This window comes from Marmota monax, unplaced genomic scaffold (genome assembly GCF_021218885.2).
Source record: "Marmota monax isolate L192 unplaced genomic scaffold, Marmota_monax_Labrador192_F-V1.1 WCK01_AAM20220418_F8-fsc00014, whole genome shotgun sequence".
NCBI lineage: Eukaryota > Metazoa > Chordata > Mammalia > Rodentia > Sciuridae > Marmota > Marmota monax.
Window position 1 is genome coordinate 33584057 of NW_026695222.1, and position 15982 is coordinate 33600038.

General features: G+C 55.9%; 1 protein-coding gene across 28 annotated transcripts in view; it reads left to right on the forward strand.

Annotated features, from left to right (window-relative positions):
- The window catches only part of Zmynd8 (zinc finger MYND-type containing 8), a 98783-nt gene that overhangs the window by 67306 nt on the left and 15495 nt on the right, over positions 1-15982 (forward strand). For 19 of the 28 annotated variants that reach the window (XM_046433643.2, XM_046433644.2, XM_046433637.2 and 16 more), the window contains 4 exons: positions 5441-5593; positions 7653-8156; positions 11748-12128; positions 14280-14470. In XM_046433643.2, the coding sequence (XP_046289599.1) occupies positions 5441-5593; positions 7653-8156; positions 11748-12128; positions 14280-14470 (1229 nt within the window). Of the gene's footprint in view, positions 1-5440; positions 5594-7652; positions 8157-11747; positions 12129-14261; positions 14471-15982 lie in introns of all 28 variants that reach the window. The other 9 variants (XM_046433649.2, XM_046433646.2, XM_046433652.2 and 6 more) reach the window with 2 other exon arrangements.

Sequence of the window (15982 nt, forward strand, 5' to 3'; positions counted from 1 at the left end):
TGTGCCCACCTGAGGTGTCAGAAGGACAACTTTCTGTTGATCAGTCATTTGCCTGGTCAGTTGTGTCTCCACCCCACATGGGGTCATGTCTGGGACATTTGCCTGTCCCCAGTGCTGCTGAGTCTCCTGCGGTGCCCAGGACCCTCATGGCGTGGAACTCCTGGACCACGCGGTAATGGGGCCGACTCCCTGGCCAGCGGCAGAGCTGTGGGCCAGGAGCTCCCCTTGGAGTCTAAGATGCTTGTCGGCCCCCCAGGTGGGGAGGGCAGAGGGCACTTGGCGGCAGGCGCTCTGAGGCCAGCTCTGCGGGAGGTGAGTGCCCAGCAGCGCCAGCAGCCCAGGTGGAGCCCAGCTGTCTGTCCTGGGAGCCCGGGTCTCCTGCGTGCTGGGTTGCCTGTTCCCGCAGCCCAGGTGGAACAGGGCACTCAGGGTGGGGCTTGGGGTTCGGATTCAGAGTGACTGAACAAAAGGGAACCCACTTGCTGCCTTGGGAACATGGACTGTTTCCTACAATCCCCAGAGTGGTGGCCTCCTTTCCCACGCCTCCTCCCTCCTGCACACCCAAGCAGCCGGGCTGGGCGAGGCCTGCTCCCCGCGTTCCTCTCTGCCAGTCCCCTGCGGCCAGGATAGCTCCTTCCCTAAATGGGGTGACCGGCAGGCATCCTGGTGACACTGTGGGTCTCTCAGTGTGGCTTGACGCACGTACGTGGGAGTGCAGGACCCTTCCTGGGGCGTGTCTGGTGGGTGGGGCGCAGCCGTGGGCAGTGGTGCAGGCCAGGGCTCCTGCCGCCTCCCTGGAGGCCCCCAGCCCCTGACACACTGGGCAGTTTTGCCTCCCTCCCAGCAGGGATGAAGGCCTGTGAGCTGGGCGGTGCCTGGGTAGGGTCTCAGGTCCCTCGTTGGCGAGGATCCACCGGGTCCTGAAGTCCAGCAAGGGCAGCCTGCCTGGGGCTGAGCGCGAGCTTCGTGGGCTTAGTCACGTTTATCCCTGTGACGGCCTTCGCCAGACAGGAGCGATGCAGAGATACAGAGCGCCAGAGACAGACGGACGGCAACAGTCTCACAAAACAGAATTCCATTAAAAAACCCAAAAACAAAAACAAACAGACAGACAGACAGACAGAACACTGGAAAAGGCAAAATCACAGTGATGGAAGCAGCCCGGGGTTGGGGTGGAGGAGGGTTGGACTGCAGACCAGGAGGGAGCACTTGGAGACAAGGTCTTGCCTGGGGGGTTTGTGCGTCTGTGCCTCTGTTCAGACAGACCTGGATTTCCTCCAAAATGAACTTTGCTCTCTGTAGATTAAAATGACTTTTTAAAATAAACAAGCAGCACAGCCTTTTAGGTAGGTAAGACAGCCCCATTTTATGGAAGGGCAAGGGAGGCACAGAGAAGCAAAGTCACCTGTGCACAGTCACACAGGATTTGGGTGGGGCTTGGCCCAAATCCAGCCCAGGGGTCAGGGTTAGGTGAAGGTTCCCTCTGGGCAGTGATAACATGGGGGACAAAGGAGGAAGCTGCTGCCCATTGCGTCTGCGTTTGGAATTAAAGCTCAGAATTCCCCGTATGAGCATGTACCCTCCTAGATTTAAAGTCTTGGCTGTTGGGGCTCGCGCAGTGGTGCACACCTGTAATCCCAGTGCCTGGGGAGGCCGAGGCAGGAGGATCCCAAGTTTGAGACCAGCCTCAGCAACTTAGCAAGGCCCTAAGCATCTTAATGAGACCCTGGCTCAAAATTTGTAAAAAGGCTGTGGAGATACAGCTCAGTGGTAGTGTGTCCCTAGTTTCCCTCCCCATTCCCCCCAGTGCCCCAAATTAAAATAAAAACTGGCTCATCTGCATTAAAAGAAAATCATAAAACTCGACTTGGAGAGCTAAATACAGAAACCCAAAATACAAGACCCGGCCCCTGGGCTGGCAGCTGGTTTCGTGGCCGGGCTCGGTGAGTCACGGTTCCTGCGCTGCCGTGCAGGGGGTGGGGGGTGGGAGCGGCTCGCTGCCCTCACTTGCTGTCTCCTCCTTCAGACAGAAGCCCAGTCCCGCTGGCTTGTTTCAGGCCCCCTTCTGTGATTCAATGGCACCGATAAATCACACACCCGAAACCTGAAATCTGCCGAGAACACGGTGCTGGATTCTCACCTCCTCCTAGAGCCCCTGGTGCAGAGGCGAAGGGCCAGCAGGCCAGTGCTCCTGTGGTGGCGGCGGTGTGCCCAGGTGCTCTGTTGAAGGTGCTGAGGGAGCAGTGGAGAGCTGTCTGGCCTGGAGCATCGCTGCTGTCCTTCTGCTGTCGCTGACAGGGGCCACCTTTGTCCCTGTGCAGGGCAGGCCCTCGGAAGCCAGCCACTCCTGAGGAGCGTGGTGTGAGCCGGGCCTATGCCGCCCAGATGTTCTCCCACTTCCTTACAGCGAATGCGCTGGGAAGCCCTCTGCTGGGCTTTGGTTGAGAGGGGCTTCTGCCGGGGTCTCTTGTCTAATGAACTGTCTCCTTGAAGGAGCCGCCATGCTGTAGCTCCTGGAAGTCCACTCATCATAGTTTGCCAGCGGCGTTAAAACAAAGGAGATCTGTTTACTTTTAAGCTATTTATCCAGGCACCTTATTGATTGGCTCCGGTTGTTGTCCATTTCTTGGTTCTTGAAAACAGCTACAGTGAATGCCGATTTTGGCCATGGGGGACAGTGTCCGCAGGGTAAACTCCTAGAGGTGGAGTGGAGGTCGAGGCCCCGTGCAGTTGGCATTTTGAGAGAGATTGCCAAGTTGACCTCTGAAGGGGTTGTTCTCATTTGTGCTCCCTGCAGAAGCGTAAGGTCGTGCGGCTTTCTCTAGCATGGGTATTTTTTTTTTTTTAATTCCTGGCTTCCATTTATAGGCTGAGCTGTCTTCATATCAACTGAGAAGTTCAAAATCCTGGCAGCACAGTGAATTCTGAAGATGGTCCCGATATAGAAGGGCAGGGGTGGGAGAAGTCCTGATAAGCCACCACGAGCCAGAGGAACAGGGAAGTGTTCCTTCTCCCTGTGGAGGAGAGAGAGAGCCCCCAATGCTGCTGATTGCAAAATACTAAGGCTCCCAAGGTCCCAGGGCCTGAGCCCAGCCCCGCCACTTGGTGATTTCTTTTTTTTTTTTTTTTGGAACTGGGGATTGACCCCAGGAGCATTCAACCACTGAGCCACATCCCCAGCCCTTTTTAATATTTTATTTAGAGACAGGGCCTCACACTGAGTTGCTGAGGCTGACTTTGAACTCTCGAGCCTCCTGCCTCAGCCTCCTGAGCCACTGGAATTACAGGTGTGTGCCACCGTGCCTGGCTGGTGGTTTATTTTTTCTTTCTTTCTTTCTTTCTTTTTAGTTGCAGACGGACCCATTCTCTTTATTTTATTTTATGTTTTAAATCTTTTCTATGTGGTGCTGAGGCTTGAACCCAGGGCCTCACATGCGCTGGGCAAGTGCTCTGGCCCTGCGCTTCAGTCGCAGCCCCTGGTGGCTTATTCTTAACAAGAACGGACATAGTAGCCGTTGATGGAGGCGAGAACCCTTATTTTGTCAAAGAGAGTGCTTTCCTTTGGTTGTGTTCTTCCTGTGAATGTGCAGCAGGTGAGCCTTCCTAGAGTCAACTTGAAGGGCCGCGTCTATCACAGGTGTGCACGCGCACACACGTGCACGCACAGGTCGAGGGCTCAGGTGAGGGCTGTCTCTTGATGAGCCCCACGAGGCGGTGCGGCTACCGGGGTGAAGGCCGTGCGGGATCTGTTTACTCACAGAAGTGGTCTTACACCAGGGCCTCAACCCCAGCTGCCCCTAGGAGTCACCTGGGGGGTTTCCCCAGCTCTCCCAGACTGTAAGTCAGGGTTTCTGAGGGCCTGACGGTTGCCGTATGTCAGGACGTGTGTATTTCTTATTTTGGGGTTTGTTTCTTCGGATTTGTTTTTAACCCCGTTAACATTAAAGCGCCTGAGGCAGAGGCACGGGGTGTTTTGCACTCCAGTGAGCCTCAGTTCGCGCGGGGTTGGCGCGCTGTGCTGCTGTTTCACTATCAATGCTCTTTGTAAGCTGCAGGTCGAGGCAGGTGCAGGTGAGTTTCTGGTTCTTCCTCGGGGAAATCTGAATGAACGTTCTTCCCTCCCAGGCTTCCTCCCTCCCTTGAGGTCCTCTCTGAGCAGCCTCCCGAGGGGCCTGTGAACACACAGCGCACACCTGGACCTCTGAGGGTGCTGTTCTGGAATCATAGCGGTAGCGTCTTTGCTAAAAGAGCCCTTCCCAGTTAACCTGGGTGGGAAGGAAGGTCGTCAGAGCAGTGTGTTGCTTCTGTTGGGTGGGGGCTTTGGGGAGCTCGCTCCTTCTGGTCACTAAAGGAACTATTTCTCCATGCGCAGTGCTGGAGAATGCTCTGGTTGAAGGTGAAGGGCTTTGGCTCATGCCAGAACAGAAGGAGAACAGCAAGCAAAAGCTTTGCAAGCTCTGGGATGCTCCCCTGGGGCTTCCTAACCGGCCAGGGAATAGGTTGCCTTGGGTGTGGGGTCAGCAGGGGAGTGAAGGGAAGTCCAGGAGATGAGCCCACAGGGGCTAGGAACAGGCTCAGAGGTGGCTTCTCCTCTCTGGAGGGTGATCAGATGTCACCTGCTTTCTGACCCGTGTTCTGGGGTTGGCTGGGTTGGTGGAGGGGACCCCACGGGATCAGGTCAAGGGAAAGACAGGCTCCCCTCCCCCGTGATCTCTCACTGCTTTATGGACTTTGTGGCCACCGTAGTTCTCTTCCTCTTACCTGGCTTTGGGATGGGAGAGCAAGTTCATCAACATGGGCTCATTGGCCCATTTGGTCATACAAAGAGCCCTTGGCGGAGTGACGGAGGGGACTTGGGTTAGGGGATGTCATCGCAGAGGGCTTTGCCTGGGAGTCATGATGAGGAACTTTGGTTCTTACCTGAGAGACCTGTTGGTCACAGGTTAGTGTCCAGGAGGAATCTACTTACCTGGCCTCCACGGAGGCGGTCGGGTGAAGGGAGCCATAGCCGGAAGACCTCCTCTCCCCTGTTTTCCTTTTCTAGTTTGACCCCCAGATTGGGTAGATCAGGAAAGACCAAGGAACCCTCTGTGGATGGTAGGCAGCCAGGGTCCCCAGCCCCAGGTGTCTCCAGGGGCCCCGAGCCTCATTTGGTGCAGGCCCCCCTCACTGGGCTTGGGGAGTTTGGAGCAGGTGTTGGCTGCCGGGGGCTCTCTCCCTGCTGATTCTGAGACCGAGCTCCTCTGGCTTTGGAGGGTCTCGGGTCCCACAGACTCTCTGCCTGGCACCCTCCAGCTTACACCTGAAAGCCGCCCGTGGGAGTCCGCCTGCTGGGGGAGCTCACTGGCCGTCACCCCAGCCTCCATGTTGCCAGGGGGGAGCTCAGTGGTGAGTACCGCTCTTGAGTCTGGGCTTAGGAGAGTGCGGTGGTGTCTTCCAGATCGCAGCAAAGCCGAGATGGACCTGAAGGAGCTGAGTGAGTCCGTGCAGCAGCAGTCCACCCCGGCGCCCCTCATCTCCCCCAAGCGGCAGATCCGCAGCAGGTTCCAACTGAATCTCGACAAGACCATAGAGAGCTGCAAAGCACAGTTAGGTATGGCTTCTGGTGGCTTGCTGTTCCTAATAATGTTTCTGATTGTTTGTGACGATGACATCCACCTGGACCGTGAGGGTCCAGTCCTGGCTGCTCTTAGCGGCTGATCTGACCTTGAACCACCAGTGGAACTAAAATGTATTTCCACTTATGGCAAAGTGTCCTGGACCTGCTAGTCAATTATTTAGGTGATCCTTGGTGAAGACAGCCTTGAAGATTCACGGTGCTGAGTTCTCCTCTGCCCCTGCCTCACCAGTGTCTCACATCTGTCCTGAGTGGGTCTATAGGAACCTGTCCCCGCAGGTGGGCCGGTCACTTAATCCCTCTTGGGTCCTCCCACACAGCTTTGTAAAGCCCCCCATTCCTGTTTACTGAGTGCCTCTGGTGCATCCTGCCCTGTGCTCAGCACAGTGCATCCATCGTTATGGGAGATCGCTACTATTCTCAGTCTCATTTTTCAGATGAAGAAACCGAGGCTCAGAGAGGCGGATCACTTGTTCAAGGTCACACAGCCAGTGACACCAGGAGCAGGATTTAAATTGTCACCATTTTGATTCTGGTACCTGGTACTTACCACACGTGTGGTCCGGCTTGTCTTTCTTGGGTCCAGCCATTAGCTACACTAGCACAAACCTGAGATCTAAAAACCACACCACGCCTGGGTGTTCTCCACGCCGGGCCCTGGTGGAGGCAGAAGTGTTTCCTAGAGATCTGCCAACCTCCCGGTCCTGGTCTCCTCATGGCTCTTGTCCTCTTGTGGGTCTCGCTTGGTGTGTCCAGGTCAAGACGATTCAAGAGGCCGTTGCTCCTGAGTGAAGGCAGTCCAAAGAGTCGATTGGGTTTTCTTTCTGATCTTAATTTTTGGGCACTGTATGTTTTACCTGTGGCCTGGCCACACTCGGGCATTGCAGGAAGCGCAGTGGGGCTGAGCAGAACTGCTGCTGGAGGGGCTTCTCCCCTGTTGGAGCACCTGCTGTTTTGTGCCCTCTCCCCACCTTTTTTTTTCTTTTGGTGGGGCTGGGGATTGAACCCCGGCCTTGTGCATGCGAGGCGAGCACCGTACCCGCTGAGCCATATCCCTGGCCCCTGCTCTTCCCTTTCCGTGGACATGGGCACATGCAAGTCCATCTTGGCCCCTGTGAGTGGAAGAACAGTGAGCAGTCCACTCTGTCCTGGGGCCTGCTGGTTACCTGAAGAACCCCTGCCCCTTCCCCAAGGCTGCTTGGCCACAGGCCTATGTCCCAAAGTAGGTGAGTCCTCTGCTCTTGGCTGACTCTGCCCGCCATCTTGGTGAGTTGGGCACCAAATCCTAAGTTAGAAAAAGCAAAACCCAGACAAAACGGGTGCCGCCCGCAGGGCAGTCCCCAGTGAAGGTGCCTGCGGCTGGGTGGGCTCGAGGGCCTTGGCTTCCTTCTGGAGACCTGGACAAGGGTGTGAGGGCACAGAGGCTTTGGAGGCACCCTGGAGGAGGCTGGTGACGAGTCCGAGCCCGGGATCCGCCTTCCGCTTTGTCTCCTGGTTGTCTTTGTGTCCTAGGACAGGTGATCCTCTGAGCCTCTATTTTTTTTTTAATATGTTTTTTTAGTTGCAGATGGACACGGTACGTTTTATTTTATTTATTTATGTTTATGTGGTGCTGAGGATTGAACCCAGGGCCTTGCATGTGCGAGACGGGCGCTCCACCACTGAGCTGTGACCCCAGCCCTGAGCCTCTACTTTTTAACCTGCGGGTTGGCTGATTGGAGTGGCTTGTCCCTGTGTCCCTGCAGCCCTCTCCCTCTCCTACCAGCGATGCAGACTTAGCTTGCTCGTGTTTAATCATGTGTAGGGAGGTCCCAGGTCACCTCTGAAGGCTAAGGCCCGAAGCCTCTGCAGACACGGCTCCCGCTGGTCACTTGTGTCCAGTGGCTGCTTCCATTTACTCCCGTCCCTCGGGCCAGTGTGATGCGATTTGAGTGTGTTTTTGTCACTCCAGCCTTTGGCATGGGAACCATCTGCACGTTTCTGGTCCTGCTTCTCGTGACTGCGCCACAGGCCGGGTTTTCTCTTTTGAATTTAGGCATCAATGAAATCTCGGAGGACGTGTACACGGCCGTGGAGCACAGCGACTCGGAGGATTCCGAGAAGTCGGAGAGTAGCGACAGTGAGTACCTCAGTGACGACGAGCAGAAGTCCAAGAATGAGCCGGAAGACGCGGAGGACAAGGACAGCAGCGCGCTGGACAAGGAGCCACCCGCTGCCAAAAAAAAGCCCAAGCCCGCCAACCCCGCGGAGGTCCCCGAGGAGCCGAAGAGCGCGTCTCCAGTGGGCGAGAAGGCAGAGCCCGTGGCCGCGAAGGCCAGCCCCGAGCCCGAGAGGGACTCTGCCGAGAGAGCGAAGCCGTCCCCGCATCCCGCCAAGGACAAACTGAAGGGCAAAGATGAGACGGATTCCCCGACGGTGCACTTGGGCCTGGACTCGGATTCAGAGAGTGAACTTGTCATAGACTTGGGAGACGACCATCCTGGGCGGGAGGGCCGGAAAAATAAGAAGGAACCCAAAGAGCCACCTCCCAAGCAGGACGGTAAGTCCTTGTGTCCGTCTGCAGGTTCTCACTGGGCTTGGAACGCCCCCGGCCCTTGTGTTGGCAGAAGCCACGGGGCCCCCAACACCGGGCAGCAAGGAAAGCTTGGACGGCCTTACGTTCCCAGGCTGAGGACAGAACAGGACCAGGGCTTGGGTGTAGGCCCCCTGACCTTGGCCTGCTCAGTGCCCACCATGATTGATTGGGAGCCCAGCAAGGAAGCACTTAGAAAACGGTAGTTGGTTTTAGTGAAGTCCTCTTTAGCCTAAGCCACTGCTTTTCCAACAGGCTCACTCATGTCCCTGAAGTGTTTGTTGACATGTCAACCTCTGACCAGGCTCAGTCAAAGGTCCTCCTTAGTCCAGCTTCCTGTCTGTCCCTCATGCTACTCAGGCATTACCAGGTACATTTTCTTACGAGAATGTGAAACTGTTTGGTAAGTGGTACCCGAGTGCCCGAGAGCCTTTCGAGGACCTAGAAACCCAAGGGGCAGTGTCTGGTGACATGCCACCTGATTTGATGTCCGTCCTGTTCATTTAGCTGACCCGAGCCCTGGGCTGCTCGGCCTGGCACTAGTGACACTTGGCCCTACAGAGTTCTCTGTCCCGTGGAGGGTGTCTAGGAGCATCCTGGCCTCTACCACCAGGTAGAGGTCCTGGTGTTGGCTGTTAGGTGTCCCTGGAGGGCATGGGCACCCTGTCTCCGCAGGAAAACCCTCTAGCAGGAGCTTGGGAATGAGTTGGAGGGTGTTCTTGCCCCGACAAAGCCGTCAGCACATTTTCCAGCTGGCTTGGCAAATGGGTGGTGGGTGGAGCCCAGCATGCCCACGGAAGGTACTCAAGAATTAATTAAGGGTCCCTGGAGAAATGTTGCCTGAGGACAGATTAGAGGTCAAGGCCATAAAGCCTCATGTACTTTGTGGGTAACTTACAGCGTAGCCAGGTTTGATTTTTGACTATGCCTTACTTCTGACAGCTGCTAACTTCTTATCCAAACCATTGACTAAGATGGGAGCCTGTGTCCTTTGAATTTCCCCAGCCTGCTGGCTTAAAGCAAGGTCTCAGTGTGTGTGGAGAATCTTGCTGCTGTGGAGTCTCAATTGTTAGTGGGGAGAGAGGGTATCCCGCCGCTCAGGAAAAGAGAACAGGATGTCTCTGAAGCGTGCAGGAGGGGAGAGGGAAAGGAGACGTCCCTGGCCATCTCAGAGATTCATAGATGCTTCTGAAAAACAGTGACGTCATGCGTTGAGTTCTGAGAGGCTGCTCTTTATTGTTGCAGAGAAAACGGGCAGCAGCAGCAGCATGTGTTCCGTGAGGATGGTGGAAGTGTGATCTGGGTGTAGGTGGTACAGGACTCCCGGGGCACAGTTATACTGTTCTGTTCTTTCTGGAACAGGCCTTTTGGTTGATTCATTCCATGCCCCTTCCTCTTCCAGACAGGATTTGCACAGATTGACAAGAATGCATAACCATGAAACAGAAGGAAAATAGAGAAGTCAGTGTAAAAGGGAAAAGAAGGTAGAATAACTGGGCAGCAATTTTAGGCAAAAGTACGTGCTGTCAGGGTTTAGAGTTGGGCTCTGAGCTTCCTGGCCGTGAAAGCAAAAAGGAAGAGATCCTTAAGAGATCTCACACTCTCCAAAAACTCAAAATTAATCCAGTTGTTGAAAAAAAAAAAAAGAGCTTTTCCTCACGCTGATGTCTCCAGGAAACTTCTCCTGGAGCCCCGAGTGGATGCTGGATGGTGGAGCAGAAGATTCTAGAACCCAGTTCAGTTGGCAGCTTCTTAGCGATTAGGAAAAATCGAATGATCTTAAATCCAGAGCCTGCGTGGTGGTTCGGGTCTCGAAGGCTCAGCCTTGGACTCTGCAGTGGAGCAGGGTCCCCACCAAGCGCCTTCGCTTCTGCTCAGTTGAAGGGAAGGGCGTTTGGGACGGTGCCGTGGGGACTCCCACTCACCCTCAGCGTGGAGTGCGGCGTGTGGTGGAGTAGGTACCTTCAGAGCAGACCTGCTCCCTGCTGCGCCCAGGAGTCCCGTCACCCTTCCCCACCGGGATGCTAATGCAGGGTGGCAAGTTCTGGAATATGTCAGGGAATCTGAATGGGCAGCTCCCTGGGTGCCGGCCCTGTAAAGGCTTCACCCTTTTGGGATGAATTTTGGGTGATTATATACCCCAGATTTCTAGCCAGTGAAGTTTCCTTGAGATTCCTCCCCACCAGTCATCAGAATAACCTAGAAATTAAAACTTGCCTAAATGATAACGTGGGGAGCGGTCTGGCTCTCAGTAGAGCCCAGGGGAACGCCTCCTGTGTACCTGGAAGGGGCAGGGGCTGTGTCCAGTACTCGTAGGTCACCCAGGAAAGATCGGGACCCCTCATTGCAGGAAGGGACCCTGCCCAGCCCCACTTGGGCTGATGCCCAGCAGCCGGCTGAGTGCTGCCCTCCAGGGAAGCAGGAGGGCTGCCCCAGGCCGGCCCGGAGTCGGCCAGCTGCTGCCCCTCAGCTTCCTTCTCGCGGCCCCTAAACCCCACGGCGTCCTGGGCGTCCTCCCTTCATCGCGCCCTCGTGTTTCATTTGCGGAGTTTGATGTCCAGGCAGCACGGAGTCTGAGGTCGGGGACGGTTGACCCGCACCCGTGTTCGCAGTGTGTTCCCTGATGTCCTCTTGGGGCCAAGTCCACCTGATCCACGGTTGGGACTTCGGTGGCCATGAGCAACCCCCTGGCTGAACGAGCCCCCTGCTCTCTCAGTGCTTTTGGCTCTTCTGCCTCGGCCGCTCCTGCCCCGCTGTCTCCTTACCGCGGTGGCCCTGCCATGGCCCGGGCTCCTCCCTCTGTCCTCGCTCTGCCGGGTGAAGCCCCAGCCCCGCTCCTCCAGGAAGACCGCAGCGCCGCGGGCGCCACCTCAGGCCTTCACATGCACGGTTTCTGTGATTCTCAAGTCCTGCCTGTGTAGTTGTTGACGGTATTAAAAGAAACCGCGAACACGTTACACGTGACCACCACACACTAGGAGAGCCTGGACTGTGTGCGTGGACACGAGACGGCAGGGCCAGCAGACGTCCAGAGCTAAAACTCGCAGAGTGACTGTGCTGGGGAGGTTCTGGCCCTGCGTGGGGCAGAGTTCCTTTTAGTGTCAGCACCTCCCTGGGACGTTGTCCTGGAGGGAATTGGAGGAGACAGGGGGGGCTTTTCTTTCTGGGCGGGTGGCTCCGTGCTGCTCAGTGGTTGGCAGGGGAGAGGCCGTCTGGTTCTTGGGGTGCGGGTGTTAGGGGATCCCTAGCTAAGGGCTTCCCCTGCCCCTCTGGAGGAGTCCTTTCTCGGACAAGCACTCGCAGGGATTCTATCTCCCACGGCTTCGTTCCCTGGTGGGGGGTCGTGTTCACCTCCTGACCCCCAGGGGTCGTGGCTGGGGTCTCGATGCCAGCCGGGCTCAGTGGAGGTGAGATGCTGCTCCTGGGTGGGCGCCTGGTGCGGACCTCCCTGGGCACCCCTGGCTTTGGTTGGTTTTGCCCAGAACTCAAGGCAGGACCCTGCCGGAACCGAGTCCAACCTGCTCTGTTTGTCTGTCTGTCTCCACGCCCTGGCTGTAGTCGTTGGTAAAGCGCCGCCGTCCACGACTTCGGGCAGCCAGTCTCCCCCCGAGACGCCGGTGCCCACCCGCTCCTCCTCCCAAACCCCCGTGGCCGGCGTCCCGGCCACCACCAGCACGACATCCACCGTCACGGTCACCGCGCCGGCCCCCGCCGTCACAGGAAGCCCGGTGAAAAAGCAGAGGCCGCTCTTACCGAAGGAGACTGCCCCGGCCGTGCAGCGGGTCGTGTGGAACTCATCAAGTAAGTTTCAAACGTCCTCCCAAAAGTGGCACATGCAGAAGATGCAGCGTCAGCAGCAGCAGCAGCAGCAGCAGCACAGCCAGCAGCAGCCTCAGTCTTCCCAGGGGACGAGATATCAGACCAGACAGGCTGTGAAAGGTACAGCCCCCTTCTGCTCTGCGTGGCGCCCACTCCCGTTGCCACATCGGCAGGACAAACACCATTGCCGTTTTGTTTTTTCCCTCCCGTTTGTGTTCCGGCCATCGTGTCCTGAGGGCCTCGCACGTTCCATTTGGTGTTATTTTTTTTAAAGTTGGTTTGCAACTCACTTTTTCACTTAAAAGATTTTTTTTTTTTTAAGGTGATACATGCCTCTCTTCTCCTTCGAAAGGGGACAGGATGTTTATATAGAATTTTGTTGAGTGTTGCCCGTTCACCTTCCATTTCATTGTCCTTCCTTCCTCGGTAGCCACGATCAGTCACCTAAAACCCTTTCCTATGCATGTACGCACAAGTATCTACACACACCGACCCCCACACACCCACACACACGACACCATAAAAGTACTTATTTTCCCCTTTTTTTCTTAACACATAAAAATGGTACCATACTTGCTTTTTTTTTTCTCACCCATCAGCATGTTTCGAGGTCTGCCTGTGTCCCAGCATACGGCCCTGCCTTCTTCTTTTGGACTGCTGCGTAGTATTCCCTAGTTTATGTAAAGCATTTCCTTCCCGGTGGGCTTAGGTTACTTCCATTTTTTTTCCTACCATAAGCAGTGCTGCAAAGAAAGTTGTGCCTTTGTGTAGTGTTTCCACGGGCACATGAGCAAAGCCCTTGGCCTTGTTTTGGGAAGAGTACTGTGTGAGAGGTTGACAGCAAAGCTTACTCTGAAAACCAGGGATTTGCCACACCCATGAGATAGGCCAGCGGCAGGAACTGCTTGCTGAAGTTGCAGAATTGAAACTCCCACCAGAAAGTAGGACGCTCCATCTGCAGCTGACGTCAGGGCACACACAGGGCCGATCTGCCCAGGGTCAGTTTGCCCAGATTTGTGAGGCTGGGGTACATCTGGTTCCTCGGGGAACCTCCTCCAGATCCTGGAAGGTGGGGCCCCTGATTGAAAGTCTCCTAGTGAGTGCACCCTGGTGAGCAGGCCTTCTGATTAGCAGCAGGATGCAAGGTAAAAAGGTCGCTGGACCTCAGAGGAGGCCCATGTAACCCTCCAAAGATTGGGGAATGGGAGAGGAAGGAGTGGAAAACTGGAGAGGTCAAGTTGGAAGACAGTTGAAGTGACCCTAGTGCTTAAAACTTGGTTGGAGCTGGGCGCAGTGGCCCACGCCTGCAATCCCAGCAGCTCGGGAGGCTGAGGCAGGAGGATCGCGAGTTCAAAGCCAGCCTCAGCAAAGGCGAGGCGCTAAGCAACTCAGTGAGACCCTGTCCCTAAATAAAATACCAAATAGGACTGGGGATGTGGCTCAGTGGTCCAGTGCCCTGAGTTCAATCCCTGGTTCAAAAAAGAACAGTTGTTGGGACGGAGCTGGATCTAGGTTGCTGGAGATGAGGATAAGTACGTCTTGTCTTCCTACCCCGTGAGCAGATGGTCCTTCCCCAGGGGGAGGCTTGGTGCTGCCAGAAAGACTCGTGGACGTTATGGTCCTCAGCTTTCCAATTGTCTCAAAATAAAGTGACAAGGACTGATGGCATGTTTGCATCAGTTGTTAAGGTGGTAAGACACACCTGAATCAGCTGGGCACTCCCGCACCACTAGTTAAGGTGGTAAGACTGGTTTTTAATCAGTCATACACTGGTGCGCTAGTCAGGGAGTCCAGGTGAACTGACCTCTGCTTTGACCTGTGTGGAGGTTTGGGGCCTGTAGGTAGGTTGAGGGAGCAAGGAGGGTGAAGTGGGGGCTCAGGAGAGTCAGGAGAGTTGGACAATATGGGGGCAGAAGGGCTGGGCCATCCAGGGTGGTGAGGCGCCTCCCCTCCCGTGGGGCTGGAAGACAGAGCCCCCTCTTCCGTTGCCCTGTTGCAGGTCGGAACCAGCTGGGGTTCCTTGGGCACCTGGAGTCTGCCCCGGGCACTCGGGGCACCAGGGCTGCCTCACAACCTTGAGTTCTCAGAGGTGGTTCATGTTTGCTCAAGTTTTTCTACTGGGGTTGGGACCTAGCCTGGCTCCTTTGGTCACTTTAGAGTAGAGAAGCCCACAAGGTGCGTCAAGGGCTGGGCTGCACTTGTCACCACATTGTTGTGCTGGGACAGCCCTTCCTATGTTTCTGGGGTGACCAGGACCCTTTGTTCTCCTAGCTGTCCAGCAGAAGGAGGTCACGCAGAGCCCGTCCACGTCCACCATCACCCTGGTGACCAGCACGCAGCCATCCCCCCTGATCAGCAGCTCGGGCTGCACAAGCACCCTCGCGTCGTCCGTCAGCGCCGACCTGCCCATCGCCACCGCCTCGGCCGACGTCGCCGCCGACATCGCCAAGTACACGAGCAAGGTGAGTGGCGGGCGCCGGGTGGGCTGCCGCGGGGGGGCCCCGGCAGAGGACCCTGTTCCGCACTGGCTCTGAAGTCCGTTCTCAGCGGGGTATTGAGGGCGGACTCAATCTCACGCCAGGAAGGCTTAGATCCTAAAACCAGCCCATAAAATCCATAAGGCGCTGGAGTCCCCTTTGGCATTCAGGCTGCTCATGAAGGACAGGCTTTCCTTGAGTGCTGGAGCAGAGGACAGCTGACCCAGGGGTTCAGGGTCCCCGAGGTTCCAACCAGGGAGGATTCCAGGGTCAGCGACGTGCCACTCGCGATGGTTTTCTGGCCTGTTCGTCACCTGAGCCAGTTTTGAGTTAATATTTTTATTTACACTTAATTCCTGCTATTTAAATCCGCTCGGTTTAAAAACCTAAATAAATGAAGCTTAATCTCACCAGATGCTGTTTGTGTCAAGGCTTGGACCTGGAGGGAGACTGACGGGGATGTCACAGCCCCCACCCCCGGGGAGTCTTTCTTGCTACGGCTCTGTGGGGTTGGAAGAGGGCTGATGGGGACGTGTTTTCAGTATCGATGTAAGGTGGTATCTGGTATTGTCTGTCTGTTTTTCAATGTGCATTTGTCCCTGGTATCCCCCTCCTTTGATAAATAGTCCCAGCTATTTATTTACAGATAGGTAAACTGAGGCCAGCCGGGTGGTCAGGCTTATCACTGACACTAAGCTCATGTTCCCGGTTCCTGTGGCCATGGGCCTTCCACCGCCCCCTGCAGTCCCCTTTCCTCTGAGGCAGGACCTGTTTCCAGGGACGTTTTCTTCACCATTTAAAAGAATGAACAGGGTCATTTTGGGGGATGGGGGTGGGGTGTTCCTGATGAACTTTTCTGTCTCTGAGGTGACCTGACGTTGGAGGCGCGGGTTTCTGCGTTTTGGCAGAAATGCCTTCCTTATTGATTCCGAGGTCTTGGCTGTATTTGGAAGTAGGCGTGGAAGTCACTCCACAAGTCCATCTTTAAAATGCAAAGTCAGCGTTGCCTTCGCGGCGTATTGAGTCTCCCCTACTGTCCCGCGTTTTCTTGTGAGGCCGTTTGGTCCAATGCTTTCTGTGGATGTGCCTGGCAGCAGAGCCCAGGGGTCCGTGAAGAAGGACCCCCTGGGCACCACGCACAGCAGAAAGTGCGTATCCTGGCGGAAGCCTGAGGAGGGCGGGACTCGCAACAGATATTTCACTCATTTGACTGTCATGCAGTTGCGTGCTCACATGGATTTGTTTTTGTGCAAAACAGAATGCGAACAGGCATTCCTTTATGGCCACCTCCCCACTGGTGGGCAGGCCCGGGCGGCCTTGGCCTGGTTTTCCCAGTCCCTTGTGCACACCCCGCTGGGTGCTCTGTTGGCACCTGGCTTTGTTCCAGGGAAGGTGAGAAACTATGGGGGGACAGAGGCATTGGATGCAGGGTGTCCTTTGTCCTGCCTTCCCTCTGAGCTGGAGCTTAGGAAAGCCCAGGAGAGATTGGCCGCTGTC